A 20520-nucleotide genomic window follows, 5' to 3' on the forward strand; every position below is an offset into this window, starting at 1 on the left:
CATGATGATTTAAAATTGGGGATAAAGACCATTTTAAGCGACTAGTTTTCCTAACTAATGTCCGTTTGCTTCCATACTTCGCACGAAAAATAAATACTCAGAAACGAGCACATTATATTCGAAGTCCAACAAAGCATTTTAAATGCCGTCAAATGTTAATTGTCCCCCTTAACTCATCCACAACTGATAAAGAGGAAACGACTTCTTTCTGGAGAGAAACGAAAAATAACTAAAACAGAACATTGTGTCAATGTCACGAAGTAGCAATAAGGACATGCCACGGCTCCTATACATATTGTATTTCTGGGCGTTTTCCATTTACCAAGACACTCCAGAAATTCCGATTGGGTTGTAAATGGAACATGCTTTTTTTTCCACTGAAAAATTTCCGGAAAGAATGGAACTTGTAAAAAGGTAGTCCCGTTTTCCCGTTGGAAACTTTTCCGATGGAACTGCGTGTTCCATTTATGAGTTTCACAAGGTTTGACCAGTTCCAGGCTGTTCACGACCATATCTTCGGTAAGGAAATATGGCGGCTTCTTCTACTCCCTCGGTGATTTTCCTATCCTCGAGTAGTACTTTATACGAATGCTCGGTGTGTCATGGCTTGGCTCCAGATTTTCAAACGTTAATTTATCACAACTGTGCCATGTATGTCAATGGTAAGTAGTATTTATCGAAGAAAACATTACATCTCACCCTCGGGTTCTTTGAGTGTTCCGATTATTTCCCGCCTTGAAGCATAAAATTTTGCATCTGTAATTAAACAAGGTCTTTTGTCATTCACCCTTTCACAGCAGCTGTTTCAAGTGCGTGTCGTTGAGCAGCTCTTCCTTTGGCTTGTACTTCTCTGCATAGAGCTTCAATGGTCCCTCAAATCATCCTGGAGTGGCTTTTAAATTCATCAATCGTATAAGCTTATCTATATCGCGGCAAAATATTTTCATAAAAACCTTGATTTTGGTGAAGATCGCGTCTCATATAGGTTGCAATCGTCGCCAGGATAGCAATGTCATCATAATTTTTTGAATTCACGAGACTCTCTTCTTCCAAAGACCGACACTACAATTTCGTTTAACCACAAAAATTGTGCCGACATTTTGTATTTTTTGTGCGGAATACATCGGACGGAGAAGGAAATGGATGGAACATGTGTTAAATGGAACACGTTCTTCACCGATAAACATTTCCCACCGAAATTCTCGGAATTTTCCGGAATCTTTTGGTAAATGGAAAACGCCCGCTGTGTCTACCTTCTCTCGTATTTATCCAGGAATACCGTAAACTGCCTCTTATAAGCCCTGGGGCCCGTTTCTCGAAAGTCCCAGTAACTTACTGGGGCCGATAAGTGTCTTTTGTGATAAATGTTTCTCAACAGATAAGCCCAAATCGTCATCGTCTTGATGTTTCCTGGCGTTGAAAACGTGGCCGAATGGGCAAGAATAAGCTGAACCTCGTTCCACATCTTAAAAACCATAACATGCCTTGTGCTGGTCAATATTCTTTGAAAAGGACAGCAGGGTACTATCTCTCTGGACCTTGTTCTGTCTGCGATCAAACGAACATTGCCCACCAACTATCAACGTAAACGAACAGCAAACATCCATGCTCGCCGTTTAGTTTGCAGTTCCTTACTGTTTCTCTGGTGTAATAATAATTCAATTTATTCATACGTCCAACAAAGCAATGAGGACGTTCAAAAATCTAATTAGTTAATTACGTTGATCTTCACATAAAGAATATTTCAGGATCAAAAAGCGCAGCAAAATAACATTACTAATAACACGAGTATTGACCACTATCTTGGTTTCATTAAATTTGTTACGGCCTTTATTGTTATTACTTTTTCCCTTAGAAACGTTCAGAATTCTGTTTTTTTTTTTTTTTGTATTTTTTTTGGTTGTTGTTATTGTCGTTGAGTGTGCGTGTGCTTTCTTTTGCAAATTTAATTAATAAACTAAATCACGCAGTTTTTGCATCTATAATTCACTAATCACGAGCTCTCATTTTTAGATGTATGATGATTGGAAAACTCTATAGACAATGTTTTTAAAAACGGAGATGGACCCTTTATGCTATTTCTCTTCCCTTTCTTTATTTACAGAGATCTAAAAAACTCGCTCATGATCAACGGACGAGGGAAACAAACATTACTTCGAACGTATATTTCACGCAAACGATGCAGTAATTAACATAACAGTCGAAACTTTTAATCAGGTTAATGTCGTTCAAATCTGCTGCGTTTTACCTATTTCTAGTTTAATTTATTCATGGCAGTGATAAAGAAAGAGGAAAAAAAATTTTCCAAATATTACACAATAACGAACTGGACTCCGCATCAGAGCGAACGGATACTCTGAAATTTCCAGTTATGAAACGCAGCCGAAATATATATTTGTCCGTAACGCTACCGAGCTTTCGATCCAAAGATTTTTCTACTGCGAATGAAAAATGCTTCCTTTTAAATGTCGCTTCATTTTTTTTTGCTAAAAGGAAAAAATATTTGTACCCGTGACAGCGTGTCACGCCATCTTTTTTACGCTTCGATCGCCAAATCTCAAGAAAATGCTGACAAATCTGAAGCCTAGCGGGTCATTTATTTTCATTTACCCAGAGTTTTGTTTTTATATTATGGTCAATAGGTATACAGTGAAGCCATAGAAAGTCATTATAGGGAAATCTAAGTTATCGCCCGTGGGTAAAATTGGCAATGTTTTAGTGCTAAAATGTGGTTGCTGAAAATTTGCATTTATAGCATGCTTTTCTAAACCTATTTCGGACGTAAAAGTAACTTAGGTTTTAAACGTTTTTCCGTGAAACAGAAGAAGAAGACCTAATAGAGCAATAAATGCCATTTGCAGGTTAGTAACAGTCTGTGGATTGATACGCAACCCGTCGAAAGTTAAGGAAAATTCCATCCCGCCGAAAGCGGACTTTGAGCTCAAATGAGACAAAATCGTTTTTCGCATAATTACGCGAGAGGAAGCGGTATTTGGAAAAACTAACTACAGCTCAGTTTGTTTCTCACTAGGGACTACCTATGAGCAAAATATGAACAAAATCGATTTTTTGACCTGTGCCGCCACTTGGTCGATATTTGTGGAAAGTCGCTCTTAAAGCGTGACACATGAGAAAAAAAAATTTTGCCAACAGGGGCTTTTATCATTTACAACAGGATAATTCACCTTTTTGATTAAATAGAGTGAGGTACCGAAGATGACAGTTCCGAGCACGTTCAAATGATAGTTGGTTTAGAGATTGTGTGAGTCCCTGCAAAACAGTTGTTTTCTAACAAGATAGTATGTGGAAGAGTATTCCGAGAAGAAAACCTACTTTTTATTTAATGGAATGGTTCTGGAAGGAAATAAAGAACTCGAGTACTGGCGAAGGTAGAAAGAGTTAGTCTGTTTAACAATGGGCCTTCGTGTTCTTAAACACGAGTTCAAATACACAACTGCTGTTACTGCTGTTTTTGAATAAATAAGTAACAGTAATAGATTGCTTAAATTCTATTACTTTAGTTTTAATATTTGAAGTTATTTTTCAGATCTTAATGAATGCACCAAAGAGACATCCTACTGTCATCAGTTCGCCACCTGTACAAACAAACGTGGATCCTATTCCTGCAAGTGTAACAGTGGATTTCTCGGAAATGGCTTTGATTGCTATAGTTATGCCGGCGGTAAGTATTCTAACATTGTGGCCGATAAATGGATCTTCTTAAATAAGGTGAAACTTATATGGTATAAAAGATATTTAGGTAGTTTTGTTAGCAAATAGCCCGCGCAGAACTCAAAGGATAGTCCAGCCCGCTAACACATTTTCCCCTTCCCCCACTTCCCGTATCAAAGTGGCTATCTATTTAAGTCTCCTAGCTATTCAGGCATCCTACGTGAAGTAGCAAGATTTAAACGCCGGTTGAAACTTGTATAAAATCAAATGAACAACAAAATGTTAAAATGTGGTCCTTAAACTGAAGGAGGTTTGAAAATATGAAATATGATCTCAAATATCAATATCATAAAATTCAGTGAACTTTTTCTTTGAATTCCTCTCAAAATTATTAATGGTTGAAGTTATAGCGCCAGTTTTTTTTTTTTTTACCGCCTTCGAAGGTTTTTTGAAATCGAATCACCCAGTCTTTCTCGTGAACGCTATATTGCTTAAAATATGTATATCGTTTATGTTTGCCTGTCATACTGTCATTTTTATAATTTTTCAATTGAAGGCTTAGGACTTTCATCCATTCTGCAAAACAACGATAATAACCTGGGTACTTTAAGCAACTGGCTCAAACCTGTCGTCCAAAGCAAATCTTCTTACTGGAAGCGATGTTGGCGTGCGTCTGTTGATGGCTGGGCTGCATCTACCTTTCACTCCAGGTGCGATAACAAGGGTCCTACTGTGACGATACTAAAGGTCAGCCAGTATGTATTTGGAGGATACACCAGTGTCTCATGGGGTAAGTGACTTTATTTCCCTTTAGTTACCGTATATCAAGTTAGTATTAACGCGCAGTAGTTTTTTTCAGGGGTAACTCTTAAAAACATCATTTTAAGCCTGAACTGTCAGTTAACCCTATTTATGGAGTAGAATATCTCAAAGCTAATTACCGGGTTGCGTCGTAAAGTAGAGAGAAAATAAATCGTAAATCAGAGAGAATAGATCAGATGTAACAGGTGAAAGTATTTTACTCCATCCGTGTTAGACCTCTTAGGCTGATTGTTCAAACAGAGGTTAAGTTAGACGTTGTTTAAGACAAAATCAGGCTTTGACGACTACTCCAAAAACCATGGATAAGCTTCACCTAAATCCACGACTTAACCTCGTTTAAATAACCGAAATCTTGGGCAAGGCGGTGGTATTTAGACAACAAATTTGCCACGCCCAGTTTTAACTTCGTTTAAATAATAGGTCCTTACTTTGGATACTAAGACTTTCTTTTTTAAGCTTAATTGAACGGTCCTAAATTCCAAAACCAGCCCATAAAAAGAATAAGCACATGACAAACATGTATAGATATTTGGAGTTTATATCAGCTTCGCTGGCTGATTTCATCGCATACTGGTCTCACTTTACAAAATCAGTTGTTCGTATCTTCTATAAAGCGTTTTCATTCACGTGACTACCGGCCATATTGGTTTACTGAAACAAAAGAAAGTATTGGCATAAAAATAGAGTTCAATTCCCAGAAGTTTAGTTTAAGACACCAACATGGCCGCCATTTCTTTGTTTTGGGACACCAACATGGCCGCCGCGACGTCATGTGAAAACACTCTATAAGCCAGATCGTTTGCTGTCCTTGTTCAACCTATTAGAACAACCATCACTACTACTTCTCGTAAATCCGATGAATATGTGTTGAAATTCTATTTTTTGTCGTTTTTCCATACCCAAAAGTACAAAGAAACGGGCCCAAAGTGTCCATATACAATGAAACCTTGAGGTGTGTCAGTCATTATAGCTAAAACTTGACTCTTTTTTGCTTCTCTAGTGATAACTAAACTTCATGAATTTCTCATTAAACTGTTAAGTTCATTACATCAAAGGAGTGTGTAGAATCTTAAAGAAATATCTTTAGATAGTTGCATTGTTTTAACTCTCCCTTTCCCCTCCACCAACGTTTACAATTTTCAAAGGGTTCACTTGTGCAAACGCGCTACGGGTTTTTTTAATTATCCAATGGCAAGGAATGCAAACCCGAAAAAATATATCAGTGCTCCAATGATTAGTGACCAGCTTGTTGTTAGCCTTGAATTAATCCCTGACAGAAGCACCAGTTGTGAACAATGAGATGCGTCTTTGTTTGCAAGCTTTTTCGTTAACTAGAGGTACTGGGTGATTCTTTGTGACAACTGCAAATAGTTAGTGGGTTGGATTTTTGATCGGTTGATCGAAGGGTCAGTGTTTCGAGGCTAAGCTGATCCTTATATTGTCGCGTAGTTTCGTCAGAGAGTAGCCTTAACACCGCATTGTCTCACTATCTTCCTTAGTGTATAAGTGAGTACCGGCAAAGGACTGTCTGGGTTCGTCCTGTGATGGACGCATTACTACTCAGTGGGGAGGGGATGTAGGTCGGCTGGAGTAGTACTCCTAGTTGTTTCATACTAAGGTGATCAGGTTAATCTCCGAACCGCTGAGTGGGCCACTTAGACCTGAAGTGCGACTCTACCTTTATCCCATGCGGTAATCATCTGAAGCATAAGTCAGTTTTTTTTTTTTAATTGTATATTTTCTTGTTAGTTTCCAGTTGTGGTTATCGATATGATTCGAAAGCTTTCCTGTTTTCATTGGTAAACAAGCCAGGATGGGCGCCGGTGAAACTGACTCAAACAGGACAATATAGTTATAACAGGCTTTGGTCCACATCCAGCTGCTCCTCTTATGGACCTACGTTCGGGGCTGGTCATGATATCTACGTATCTGACTACGCATCATCAAATACAAACTCCTACACTAACCTTGGTCACGATTACGCCCCCCCGAGTGGGTACAGCCATGGCAGCACCTTCACACAAACATTCCTGGCGGGAGGAAGTAACAAATACTTCCAACCGGATGAAATAGAAACTTTCTACGAAACAACTTAAAAAAATACAAACCGACGTTGAGGTTTATAAACCCCAGCTTACAGTCTTTAATATCACAAATATGAATTATTATGTTTCTATACTGAAAGGCCGTAAGCTGAGACACAAAAAATTATTTTCCTAAAACTCAAGTAGCAGAATGATATGTTATTACAAGAACATTTAATTAACATATCATTTCATAGCAGTAACTATTCCTGTTCTGTTTAGTACTGACAGTCAAGTGCGCATAAACATATTTTAAAAGAGGATTTGCTTTGTGGATAGGCCTTACTTGCGTTATTTTAGCTTTTTGTTTTAACTTTGATTTGATGTTCTTTTTTTATTGGAGGGAGCGGGGGGGGGGGGGGGGGGGTTGGTGGGGAGTTTTTTGATAGTTTGTTTATCTCGAGTTATCTATCGTCGATTGCTAGCCTCCCTCCCCCCACTGATTTTAAAAGGGACTTTTGTCACGTTGTAGTGTGACCAGCACTGAGTTAGCTCCTTACCTGCTTTAAGAAAAATGATGATAATCAAGGAATCAGTCACTAAAGATAGAGGATGCAATTGAAAACAAAAGGGGACAGAAATATTCAAAGCACTGTTCTCTGTAAGGCGATAAGGTAACATGTAAAGGTATTACGAGACGACGGAAGAAACTCTAGCATTGCACGGAGCGGCGAATGCTGTATTAGATAAGTATTTCTCAAACTCATTTAAAATAATTCACCAAGAGAAAACAAAGAAAATCACTACCGTGACCGTGGTTTGGATAAGTGATCCTAATTACCATAAAAGTTTGCCAACTTTAGCCTTGAATTTCTCCAAGAATTATTGATCTTGTGAGAAGCGATATCAAACACTCGAAAGTGTGTTTCATCAGATATCCAAACTCCTCAAAGTCATTTAAAAAAACTCGGCTACGCGTCGTTTTTTTAACCTACTTCTCAGTGTTTGGATATCTGATGAAACACTCTTCCTCGTGTTTGATATATTACACCAAACACTGTTCAGACACGTGTTTGGTCTTACAATGAACTTGAACCAAACAGCTAATACCCTGCCTCTGCCTTTTTCACACGGAATTAATTTATGACGTCAAGTTGTTTACACGATGTCGATGTATCTCAAGCTTCACACTAAATTGAGCGTAAATTATAAGAGCAGCTTTCCAGCCGAGAGATGAACAGTTTTTTCCTCAACCAAATAACTCGGGCCTTTTTCAAGTGTATTCCTTGGGCTAACGTAATAGTTAAAGTTAACTTGTGCAATCTTACAGTGTTATCGTAGCTGATCTCCAACAATAGATTTTCTCTTCACACTAAGTGAAAACGATTATTAAAAGTCCATCGACATTACAGCTTACAGGCTCCTAAAAGATTACTTCACTTGTTAACATTGAGGTACAATGACATAGATTATATTAAGGAGCTTCGCAAAAGGTGTCCTAAATGTTACTTTTATTCAATGTTAATTGTGCAAACAACTATATATCCATGTATTTTAGACAGAGCTGTTATTTTTAAATTGGATTCAGACTCCGCAATTTCCTGCAGGAGTCTTTCTGGAGCCAGAAATCCCGTTTAAATGGTCTGGCAGTCATAGGAATATTACAGATGATCGGTTCACGATCAATGAATAGCTTTCTTTCTGGCGATCAGTAGTAGTTGAGTGTGAACACTTCCAAAAACTTTAAAACAGTACCACGACGCAATGGAAAGGAAGCATAGCATTCTTTTTTATAATTTGAAGTCGTTGATTGAGTCCCATCTGGAATCCATTTGTTTTAGATATATGGATCAAATCATAAAAGTCTCTAGGTGATCCTCTCTTGGAGAGAAGTAATTGCCTTTAGCAAGGCGATAAGGCAAGGGATATGGAGTAGCCTCTTAAAGGACAAAGTCAGCATTTAAGATCATGAATCACTTGAATGTCGTCCATAAGATTGAACATTAGTTTATATTTGTAAGAACTTTATCTTATAACCATTGGGCAACATGATTTATGATTGCAATTCAATGTCCAGTTTTGTTAATTTGATCGCTGTCTATCATGGCATCAGTACAATTCTGTTGATTAAAGAAAACTGATTTCGGAAAATGATGTTTAAATGACTGTAGGATAAACTAACTGGTAGAGCCAGGCAAATTTAAAATTTTGTTTGGCTGCAGATTATCCCTTACCAAAAGAACCTAATCAACTAGTATAAAAGAATTCATCAGGGTTTAAAGAATTTTGCTTGAAAGTTATCTGAATTAAGTTACAGTTGTGGTGTACCAATTTTAAAACTTTTGAACTTGTAATCATGTAGTGACTTTACTGTTGTATAAGGTATTCGCTGAGAACAAGTTTCGAATTTAATTTTTGAGTAAGGTTTTCATTCAAGCAATTAAAAATATAGCTAATTTTTTTGTTAGCCACTGAAAAGCAACGGGATAATTAAGTCATATTTTAAGCATATATAATAATTATCATAATCAAAATTATTGATCATTTTCATTTGGTGTTGGGTGTTTAATGAACTTCGCATATATTATTAAACGCGACATTGTAAACGTGTGAAGTTATAAATAAAGATAAGAGTTACCTCTACAATGTTTCTAAGCTTTACATGCGTAATTGTCGTCCAAAATGAAATTCAGTGAAGTGATCCACAACACTAATGTAGTAATACTGAGTCAAGGGCTGAACTATCCTGCCGTTATTTTACTTCTATCATCACTGGGAGAGCCGTCAAACTGCTCCACCCCTGTAGCTTGACACCTTAACGGACTTCTCGCCTCACTTCCTCCCCCCTCTTCCTCTCTACCATTTCATCCCTCTTCCCTCTCTTATCCAAGTGAAGAATGAAAGGAAGTTTAAGACGCTCTTTAAATAAAGGCCCGTAGCAAGGCTAAAACAACTGGGGGGCCAAGCAAATTGGTTAAACAAAACGCGGTTATAGTTTCCTGTATCAGAGGACGTTTTCTGATATTTCGGAGCTCCAAGCTTGATTTCATGTGGTATGTCATTGACTTTACTCAGTGTGAAAGAAAGTTCTTCATGTCCATAGTACTGGGCTAACTCTTTCAGCTGCTCTGCAAGCCCGACTGCCTGTGGTACTGTCTTGACAGCTGGTTCCTTGAGTTTCGGGTCGTAATATTCATCAAGGTCAACTTCTGCGGAATAATCCTGTCTTTCGCTCCTCTTGGGGGCTAGATGCAGTTCATCATCTTCGTCATCAAGTAGATCGCTCTGGACCTCCTCCCTCGAATTCAGTTGGGTTTTGAGTCATCGATGTATCCCTGACTTACTTTGACTTATTCCCTGCTACTCCCAGTGGATCATAGGTCCATGGAAACTGCAGCCCGCCATCTCGATCTGTTTTGGGCTAGCTTTTCAAGCTCCCTCCAGGTATAGCCTGCCTTGCCCACCTCATCGTCTACTGTTCTCCTCCAGCTGTTTCTGGGGCGACCTCGACTTCTCTTACCCTGTGGGTTCCATCTCAGTGCATGCCTGGTTATATTGCTTGTTGGTTTTCTGAGCGTGTGCCCGATCCAACCCCACTTGCGCCTACTTATCTGGGTGTCGATTCTCTCCTGTCCAGCTCTTTCCCACAGTTCTTCGTTCCTTATCACCTCTGGCCAGTGGATGCCCATGATGGACCTCAGGCATCTGTTGACAAAGGACTGCAGTTTTCTGGAGGTTTCTTTGGTTGCCCACCATGTCTCTGAACCATACAGAAGGACAGACTTCACGTTGGTGTTGAATATCCTTAACTTGGTCCTTCTGGATATCACCTTTGCTCTCCATACAGGCCTCAGTATTGCAAAAGCAGTTCTTGCCTTCCCAATCCTTGCCACTATGTCCCGATCAGACCCACCATCCTTGCTGATGTTGCTACCAAGGTATGTGAAGTCCTCCACTTCATCGATTGCTTCCCCGTCCAGCTTGATGTTATCTACGTTCCTGGTCTTAACCCTCATTACCTTTGTCTTGGATTTGCTGATCCTAAGGCCCGTCTTCGCTGAGATCTTTGCAAGCCGCGTTACCTTAGCTTGCATGCCCTGATGGTTATGGCAGAGGAGGGCAATGTCATCGGCGAAGTCCAGATCTTCCAGACGGTTTGTGAGGGTCCACTGTAGGCCATCACGATTTGCCTCTGTCGTGCACCGCATTATCCAGTCGATGGACAGCAGAAACAAAAAGGGCGACAATAGACATCCCTGGCGCACTCCTGTCAGCATTTCAAAAAGCTCAGAAAGTACCCCATTGTGGATAACTCTACAGGTGCATTTCTCATAGCTCTTCTGTATGAGAAGGATATATTTCTCAGGGATGCCATAGTGACGTAACAGTTTCCACAATACAACCCTATCAATGCTGTCAAAGGCCTTCTCATAATCCACAAAGGTCACAAATACGGGAGAGTTCCACTCGAGAGATTGTTCTGCAATGATCCTCAGGGTGGCTATGTGATCCGTACATGACCTTTCCTTCCGGAACCCAGCCTGTTTTTCTCGCAGACGGTCATCCACCTCTGCTTTCAGTCTCTCCAGGATTATCCTGTTCAACACTTTTCCAGCAGTTGATAACAACATGATGCCTCTCCAGTTCTTGCACTCCTTCAGATCTCCCTTCTTTGGGAGCTTGATCAAATAGCCTTCTTTCCAGTCATCTGGTATCTCATTTGTTTCCCAGATCTTACCAAAGAGGTTGTATAACATCTCAGCCGAGGTTTCCAGGTCTGTCTTGATGGCTTCTGGTGGTATGCCATCTGGACCAGCTGCCTTTCCATTCTTCAGATGTCTGATGGCTCTCTTGACCTCCTCTTTACTTGGTCTGCTCTCATCAACCTCCAAAAGTGTGTCGGCAGGTGCTATGTCTGGAATCTCGCTCGGCGCTGGTCTCTTCAGGAGTTCCCTGAAGTGGTCTGCCCACCTTTTACGCTGCTCCTCTTGGTCAGTGAGCAATTCGCCACTCTTGGTTCTGACAGGTCTGTCCGGGATCTTTTTAGCACCTGCCAATGTTCTTGTGATGGAATAGAGCTCTTTCATGTCGCTCTTGCTTGCTGCTTCCTCCGCCTGTTTTGCGAGACTGTCTACAAAGTTCCGTCTGTCTTTTCTAATGCTTCGTTTGACCTCCTTGTTGGCTTCGGAGTATTTGGCCTGAGCGTCTGCTTTCCTGGCTCTCGTCTTGCTATGATTCAACACCTCCTTCGCCTTTTTTCTTACTTCAATCTTGTTCAGTGTATCCACACTTGCATAGGCCCTTTGCTGTTTGGACTTCCTTCCCAGAGTCTCCTCACATGTCTCCCTCCATGCGTCTTTTATGCCCTGCCACAATTTGTTAACTACTGTTTGGTCCTTCCCCTCGCTCAGGTGTTCCTCGTTTTCCTGCACACTTGCTAGCACCTGGTACTTGTTGGAGACGGTGAGCTGGAACCTCTTCTTTGTCTCCTCCACCTTCAGCATCTCGATGTTGTATTTGCAACTTGTCTTTTTTCGGCCGGTGTTGAAGTTCTTCAGTTTCAACCGGCATCTGCTCATGAGAAGGTGATGGTCTGAAGCTACGTCTGCCCCTCTCTCTACTCTGACATCCAACAGCGATCTTCTGAACCTGGATGACACACAGATGTGGTCAATCTGGTTCTCAGTCCTGTTGTCTGGAGAAACCCAAGTCGCCTTGTGGACCTTTTTGTGTGGGAAGACACTTCCTCCGATAACAAGCCTCTTAAAGGAACAAAAGTCAGCAAACAGCTCTCCGTTGTCACTCATTTCACTAAGACCATGCTTCCCCATGACTGTCTCAAAGCCTGTATTGTTGCTCCCCACCTTAACATTGAAATCTCCAAGGAGCAGTATCAGGTCCTTCCTGGCTACTCCATCTATAACCCCCTGTAGCCTCTCATAGAACTCCGACTTTACTTCGTCCTCCGCATCGTTGGTTGGGGCATAGCACTGGATAAAGGTGGCTTTGCCGACCTTAGTGTAGAACCTAGCTGTGATAATCCTGGATGATATTGGGTTCCAACCTATAAGAGACTTGGCAGCTTGTGGCGTCAGCATAAATCCAACTCCCTCTGTATGGGAAGCATTTGCACTGTCATGGCCAGAGTAGAGGACGGTCTGTCCAGTCGACAGTTGTATGCAACCAGACTCGAGTCACCTTGTCTCGCAGAGGCCCAAGATTGACAGGTTGTATGCGGTCATCTCGGCAGCAATCTGTGCACTCTTGCCTGCTTCGTACATAGTCCTGACGTTCCATGTACCGAACAGTGTGGTTGCCTTGGGAGTAAGTAGGGGGGTCGGCATCACGGCTTCCTTTCGGCTTTCCCTGTGATGCGTCATACGGGTCCCCGAGGAGACCCCTTCTCCTCCCAAGACAGATTTGACTTTGCGCGTGTTTCCTATGGTTTCTGTAATCGCTTTGTATCCACTTAGTGGGTGATTGGCCCACCAAGCTTCACCAGAGCCCCGTTAGCCAGGCTTTTCAGGGTTCTGAGCAGGCCTTCATGGCTACCGTAGCCGTCCGGAGGGACTAGTCCCCCGCCATACTTCACCCTGCACAGCAATCCCCCACTTACCTGTTCCCAGCTACCACGACGTGGATGAGGAGTTGGACTTTGGTGGCCGATGTATCCCTGGTATACATCAATCTGGTCTTCTGACAAAATGATGTCAGGGCATCGCACGTGGAGTCGATCTCGTGTACCAGCTGTTTTAGGGAAGGCAATTCACCTTTTCGGCGCTAGATTTCACGCGTAGTGTCACGTGACGTCTGATGTAACTATCTGCCGCAAGCATGTGCTCGACGTAGGCGATGACATGTATAAGTAGTTGTGTTTAGTACTAATATTTGTATTTTTGTAAGACCCCTGCCTTGGTTGCTGCCATTTAACGAGCTGATGAATGAAGCTTGTCATTATTCGTTAATCGTAACCCAATCTCGTGGCCGTTATATACAGGTAGAAGATAATGAAATAGCGCTGTGCACTATTACTAAAAATAGATTTTGTCCCATGAGATCCCATGAGACCCCCCCTGCACAGACTGAGACAAACATTGGGATTTGATAAAGGCAAATTTATGAGCGAGTACTGTCGTAGCAATACCAAAAAGCGAAAAACTTGGTGAAATCGCGCAGTTAGCGTCCAAGAAGGACCGAAATGGTAACCACCAAACACTGCTGTTGGGAAGAATGCAAAACAGACGTGAGGTATCCTGATAAGTGGCCCGAAATCCCTCAAAAAGGTTGAGCAATCAGGGAAGAAAGTATTCATATGCATTCCATTTCTGAAACCAACACAAGATACCGCGAAGTACGCGCAAGAATTGGCTAGCTGCTTGTTCGCGGGATTTCTTTACGGAGAAAAACATAACCAGTGTAAAAAGGAAAGTAGATAGGCCTGCGCGACTCCCACTCGCGTGTTTTAGCCATGTTCAGTCATAGTTTCGCTATAACGAGTACGTCTTTTAAGGAACGCCCTCTCTTGTATGAGCGGCGCTACCTGTAAATTTTCTTTTAGCGCTGTATTTTCCTCTTATTAATGATTTGGAGGATTTGCGCGATAGTAACCGAACAAAGCCACGTGCTTAAGAGCAACTCTCCAGGAAAGTGAAACAAAGTTGGAAATGAAAATTTCTAACCCCCCTTCATTTTTTGTGTGGAGGTAGGTTACCTGATGGGATGAACAAAAACAGCCATATTTGGATCGGCAGGTGCGTCGTTGCCATGGAAACAGCACTTGATCACGTCGGCCTGAGGTCTATGTTTTGACCGAAAAATTCACTCTCAAATAATAAAAATAAACGAGTCTGGTTCTCGAGTACATGTGAACCAATTCAAATGAAATTCATACAAATGGTAGAACCACTCTCCCAGTTTATAAAATTTGCCGTTAGAGTATTTTGGGTTCTACAATCAAGAAGACAATGTTCGTATTACTATGTTGCCTGTCAGCCATTTTGACAAGAAGGAAAAACAAGCACAACCATATTCGTTATTTCTCCGAAAGTACTCTTCCCACATAAACCAAATTAGCAGCAGAGCTTACATAGATATTGAAGTTTATAAATATTATAAAATCTATTTGGGGAAAATTATATTCTGGCCTTGGGTGTTGAAGACATCCGAGATAAGTTGCAAAAAATTGCAAAATTGGAAATGTTGAGGTCTCCAGTATTTGGTTCAAACAGGCTTTAGATAGAGAATATCAGCTTCAGAGGTTTTTTTCATTCATCTTATCTGTTATCTACATTTGATTGATTAGGTTTTGGCCAACGAATTTGATGAAATATAAATTAAAGCAAAGCCTACCTTGCAACTTTTGGGAATTTCTTCAGGATGCTTTTGTCGTATAGGATGGGTCTCTCCTCAGTTCGCTCGCTCCATTTTCTTGACCAAATCTTGCACAGACTCTAGCGGAAAGGACAAATCTAACTGGCTAGCCTCACCGAACATCTACTTTTAGACCAAAGATGATGATGCATTAACCCGAATAAAGAACAGTTGAACTGGTCGAACACAGTCGTGTGTCGAGTATCGAAATAATTCATCAATACAATCCATCCAGGAAGTTAAAAAGATGCATCAAGATCACAGCTGAGCAAATGCATGTCTGCGACGATTCTGAATAAATTCTTTGGCTAAATCAAGCCGTACATTCCGTGGTGCATGGTTGAGAAGCGAAGAAATCGTTGTTTACGACCTGTTTACGACCAAACGTATGTAGACCGGAAATGCGAGTAGCAAAACTGCTGACCGGATGTAGCTTTAAATGCGATATACGCGCTTTTTGTTTTTTCGTTTTTGTAGCTTCGGTTAATTGTCGCAATGGCATTATCTCTTCTTTAGATATTTTTGGTACAATATATCATTGATAGAGGGATAAAAAGACGACGTTTATTCCGCTTTTATGACTGTTTTACACTGGTGAATAAAAAGGACAGAATAAAAGCGCTTCACTAGTCGTTTTACGCAACCATATAAGCCGCCCATGTTTCCTGGGTTTGTTTGTTTGTTTTCTTAATTCATTGCTTATTGGATGTTAAGGATGGCCTGCCTGCAAGATACGTCGCTGATCTGGGGTATTAGCGTACACTTTAGAAGTTACCAAGTTGGAATTTTTGACCCACCTCTCCTCCAGAAATAAATAAGTCCTCTCCAAGCCGATAAATTTTCACATTCAGTACCTAATACCTGCCCAAATTTTGGCATTCTTTCTGTTTATTTATTTATTTATCTATTTATTTTTTGCTGTTGTTTTTTTTTTTTTGGTGGGGGGAGGGGTGACAGGACGTAAATTTGTGCCACTGTAAGGGAAATTTGCATATCGTCGTGCGAAGGAAAATATCCGGCTGGTCGGGACAATGGAAAGTTGGTCTCTTTCAAATCCTGAAAGGGACGTTTCGGTTTGTGAGTGCAGTGGAAACAATATAAAACTCAGTCAATGTCAAAGGGATACGTCCAGGCACGGGGAAGCCTACGGACTTAGTATAAACCGTGATGAAATCGGTGACGAAATGGATCTTATTCTTTGCCGTGCAGGTAAATAAATGTAACATTTCACGGGCGAATTTTTCATTCTCTTGTCACGAATAGTTTATCATTACTGAATTTGTAATTGCATTTTCACAGTCTAAAGAGCAATCTTTTTTTTTTGGGTGCGGCTATTATGATCATGCGTTCAATTTTCACCCTTTGTTTTTATTTTCATTCGGTTGTTCTGTTTTCTTTCTGTTTTCTGTTTTTGCTTTTTTTTGGCTTTCTTCACCATTGCCATTGTGAAACAACCCCGTTACAAGAGGATATCATTACACATACATCCGGTGTTACATCCCGTTACATTGTGTTACATCCGGTCAGCAGTCGTGCTTCTCGGACTTCCGGCCTATGCGTTCAGTTTATTTACCATTCTTGGCTTGTCGACTATCGCAATATCTGACTCGATTTTAGCCAAAGCCGTTACTTTGGATTGTTCAAAGGCATGCATTTGCTTTGTACATCGATCTCGACACATTTACTTTACCTCCTGGCTGAATAGTATTGATGAATTTAGGTGCTCGACGGCAGAAATCGCAAGCATTACGACCATGTTTTGGACTTTGTCAACTATTCTTTGTCAAGTGTATGCCGGCTACTTGTATCATCATCCCTGGTCTGAAACACAGCAAACTGGATATTCGATGGGAGTAACTGTTAGTCTGCGCTAGATTTGGTCAAAAAGACGGAACGTGCGAAGGAGAGACACTGGAGAGAACCACGCGACGAAAGCATCCTGAAGAAATTCCAAAAACCCTCAAGGTAGGTTTTGAATCAATTTATATTTCATCAAATTTGTTGGCCAAACCTTATTTACTAAATGTAGGTAGCAGACAAGATGATAAAAGATACTTTTGAAGCTGATTTTCTCTCTCTAAAGCCTGTTTGAGCTAAATACTAGAGCTCTCAAAATTACCAATTTTGCATTTTTTTGCAATTTGTCCCAGGTGTCTTCAGCACCCATGGCCAGAGTATAGTTTTCCCCAAATTGATTTTATAATATTTAGAAACGTCAATATCTATGTAATCTCTGCTGCTAATTTGGTTGAAGTGGAAAGAGTACTTTCGGAGAAATAACGAATATGGCTGTGCTTGTTTTTCCTGCTTGTCTAAATGGCTGATAAGAAACATAGTACGACGAGCATTTTCTTCTTGTATATAAAACCTAAATTATTGTAACGGCAAATTGTATAAACTGGGAGAGTGGTTCTACCATCTGTATGAATTTTATTTGAATTGGTTCACATGCACCCGAGAACCAGACTCGTTTACTTTTACTTTTTGAGAGTGGAACTTTTGCTCAAAACATGGTCCCAAGGCCGACGTCATATAGTGCAGTTACCATGGCAACGATACATCTGCCGATCCAAATATGGTTGTTTTTGTCTATCCCCCAAGGTAACCTACCTACACACAAAAACTGAAGAGGGGACAAAATTTTTCATTTCCAACTTTGCTTCACTTTCCTGGAGAATTGCTCTTAAATGTGGCATGTTTTGTATTTTTATCTCAAAGGTCATGTCTTTACGTTTTGTGTTCTATCTAATTGCCCTCTTGCTGTTTTTTGTGTAGCGACTGTCGTTCTTATGCCGTTTGTGGCATTTGGTTCAAATCCTATTCTTACAAAGATAAAAAGAGAGGCAATAATGCCGCAAGATACTGATTTCAGTGCGTCTTGCGGCAGTATAGCCTCTCTTTTTGTCTTTGTAAGGATAGGATTTGAACCGTGTAATAATCATTATCTTGCAGCTTTTGTATTGCCGGGCCCGGCTATTTGCTTTTGTGGCAAGATGTTGTGTTTCTTATCACGGTCATTTTTCTCTTGATCCTTTCTTAAGCATTGTAGCTTCTTTAAAAGCTCTACAATGTGTTAATTTGAGGGCTAAAGGCCGCTTCAGTTACGGCTGTGTTTTTGTTCTCGCTCCGCTGCGCTCTGTAACTGTGAGGTTTGTGTTTATGTTGCGGGAGCTTAGTATTCTCACCTTAACTAGACTGATTACTGAGGCAATTCTTCTGTGTTGCTTTGGCCAGGGGCGGCTACGAGTTCTTCAGCCGTTAGTAAATTCTATGGCATTTTAGGCAATGGTCAGGCAAGACCGCGGTTTCGACCCTAATCTTGTGGATCTCTTCAGTTGCCGATTCCTGAAAAATAATTGAGTTGCGTTCTCGCGTTTACCGCTTAATTTCAAGCCCCTGCAATTTAACCACCGTTTTGGTTGCTCCGACTGTGTATTCCTCTGGTTCTCTTTCGAACTTAGAGCCAGGAACGTCGTCTTCGTCGATTAAAACCGTTAAAGATCGAAGCGAACTGCTCGCCATTCACATATTCGACTTTGTTTGTCTGAGTCTCGACGGGGTGTGAAATCTCGTGACGTCATTAGCGCACAGCGCTATTGTGGATTCAGGAAGTCTAAAGGGTGAACGCGTCCGTTATATACAGGTGACCGCTATATGCAGGTCAACTAAACAGTAAATATAAGGGACGATTTTTGGGAAGTTGTTCAGTGACCGTTATACACAGGATGACCGCTATATACAGGGCCGTTATGTACAGGTTTGACAACTGTAATGTTAAAGATACCACAATTTTTTTTTTTTCGAAATACCATTCACCACCCTTTCCATATAACACTGGTGGCCATGTTGCAGGCATGTTTAACAAGAATCATGATTTAAAGCATCAAACTAATTTTTAGCACCTCTTTCTATACTGGTACACAAAAGAGAGGAGAAAGGGCTCTACAAACTTATCTGCTTGGTGTTTGTCACATTGAGCTAATATTCAATCTCCACTGTAATCTAGCTTGAATCAGGGGGTTCCTTTTCCAAGATCCAAATAGGGAACGTTTATTTCTTTAGTTGACTTTATATGCGTTGCATGTTCCTTCTTCTCGTGCTGTCGAGCACTATGTTTTTCCACGCGGTAGGAGTGCTGTTTCAAAGTATTGAAAACACTGTTTGGCAGTTTGATATCAAGCTCTGAAATGCCCAGATCTTTACCATGAGCCTTAAGCTCGGGAGATTGTGCAAGCATCCCTCGTGTTATTGGCAATAAATAAATTACTTTCTATGGTGACCAGATTACCTTATCAACTCTGTTGATAAAACCAAACATTTGAGATGAGTGTGCCAGTACCTTAGCTATTGTGATGTCCACATTGTTTTTATGATACTCAGCTAATGCCTTTCAGGTGGGTGCAAGCTTACGGCAATGGCTGCACCTGTCAAAGGTGGAAAAAAAGGGGGGCTTATGCGGTGCTGATGGTTTGAGAAAAAACACAACGTTAAATGTGGACATGTGATTTCTCTCGCAAATTAGCTACTTACCATGGGGCATAGAATTTTATAAAGTGTAGACCCATTTCCATATGTTTGTCAAAGTTCTCTGACGTCAGTGTGTACAGGCCATTTTCTGGTTCAGTCGTTTCTGCTAAATCTTCCCCTTTTTCCTGTACATATAGCTGTCACGTGTGATTAGCTAGCAACATTGGTTCAGTTCATTTTCTATACGTGCCCCCAGCTTTGGAATGCCCTTCCACTGGAGCTAAGGATGTGCGATTCTATAGGTAGCTTTAAGAAAGGCCTGAAGACATTTCTTTCTAGAAAGGCTTATTGTTAAGATTAATTAGGAAACGTTTTATTTATTTTAGTTATACAGTCGAAGCTCTCGTAAGTGGACACCCCCGGAACGCGAAAAAAGTGTTCGTAACTTGAGCTGGCCGCTTACGAGAATGGTTCTGGTAAGAGGCCACTAGAGGTGTTGGGGAATGATGGCCGCTTACGGGAGCTTGTCCAGCTAACAATAAATACAGTACTGTATTGGAAATACAAAAAGAAATGACATTTTTGTTTTATTGCGCCCTATACTGTACAACCCTACGACATAGTGACGATAACTGAACAGTATTACAGTGTATACTGCAGTACTAGGACTTTCCCTTCATGATTTTTTAAAAACAACAAATTACAATAAACACAATTACACCATAAACAAGAATAATGAAATACTCGGACACATTCCTTTGAGGATGTCGGTGCTTGCTAGCAACTTTTTTTCCAGGGAACAAACAAAGGAAAGACTGTTGTAAGGGGAAAGCGAGTGAACAGAGGAGCCAGATACAGCTTAGAAATTCCTTGCCAGTGTATTTTTTTATGGGGACACTTAAATGTTTTTACCTTGGCTAAAATCGAAACTGGAGTGCGTTGGCTACAGTGTTGTGCTGACAACGTTGTAATTCCAGTCACAAGGGCATATGCATGAAAGTGGTGTTTGGAAATGTAACCGGACGTGGATGACGACAAAACAAACACTAAAATACGGTACTGAAATTACTTTCAAATCATTGTAACGAACGGCGATGTGAAGTTGATTGATAAAAACAAGAGACAAAGGTTGTCAATGGGATTTTCTTTGGGGTGTCCGCTTACG

The 20520-nt window shown here is 40.8% G+C and overlaps 3 protein-coding genes and 2 long non-coding RNA genes across 8 annotated transcripts in view; 3 read left to right on the forward strand and 2 right to left on the reverse strand.

The window, feature by feature from the left end:
• LOC146485606 (uncharacterized) overlaps positions 1-20520 on the forward strand; it is a 203764-nt gene that overhangs the window by 136796 nt on the left and 46448 nt on the right. For both annotated transcript variants that reach the window (XR_014863388.1, XR_014863389.1), the window contains exon 18: positions 6679-7335. The gene's annotated coding sequence lies outside the window, so the exon portion shown is untranslated. The remainder of the gene's footprint in view (positions 1-6678; positions 7336-20520) is intronic.
• Positions 1-20520, reverse strand: part of LOC146485607 (uncharacterized) — a 141844-nt gene that overhangs the window by 75191 nt on the left and 46133 nt on the right. The window lies entirely within an intron of this gene.
• The window catches only part of LOC146485608 (uncharacterized), a 127818-nt gene that overhangs the window by 60850 nt on the left and 46448 nt on the right, over positions 1-20520 (forward strand). Inside the window, exon 18 of one of the 2 annotated variants that reach the window (XR_014863384.1) lies at positions 6613-7335. The exons of the other annotated variant lie outside the window; for it this stretch is intronic. The gene's annotated coding sequence lies outside the window, so the exon portion shown is untranslated. The remainder of the gene's footprint in view (positions 1-6612; positions 7336-20520) is intronic. 2 annotated transcript variants of the gene reach the window in all.
• The window catches only part of LOC146485610 (uncharacterized), an 83816-nt gene that overhangs the window by 16848 nt on the left and 46448 nt on the right, over positions 1-20520 (forward strand). The window contains exons 15-17 of one of the 2 annotated variants that reach the window (XM_085103414.1): positions 3548-3682; positions 4229-4462; positions 6244-7335. In XM_085103414.1, coding sequence (XP_084959540.1) covers positions 3548-3682; positions 4229-4462; positions 6244-6590 — 716 coding nt within the window. In that variant the 3' untranslated portion in view covers positions 6591-7335. The remainder of the gene's footprint in view (positions 1-3547; positions 3683-4228; positions 4463-6243; positions 7336-20520) is intronic. The other variant, XM_085103415.1, reaches the window with a different exon arrangement.
• LOC146485611 (uncharacterized) lies at positions 6929-9155 on the reverse strand. The gene is made up of 2 exons (XR_014863402.1): positions 7570-9155; positions 6929-7274 (listed from the first exon to the last, which is right to left on the reverse strand). It is a non-coding gene; the product is annotated as an uncharacterized LOC146485611 (long non-coding RNA).

This window comes from Pavona decussata, unplaced genomic scaffold (genome assembly GCF_977016875.1).
Source record: "Pavona decussata unplaced genomic scaffold, jaPavDecu1.1 SCAFFOLD_26, whole genome shotgun sequence".
NCBI lineage: Eukaryota > Metazoa > Cnidaria > Anthozoa > Scleractinia > Agariciidae > Pavona > Pavona decussata.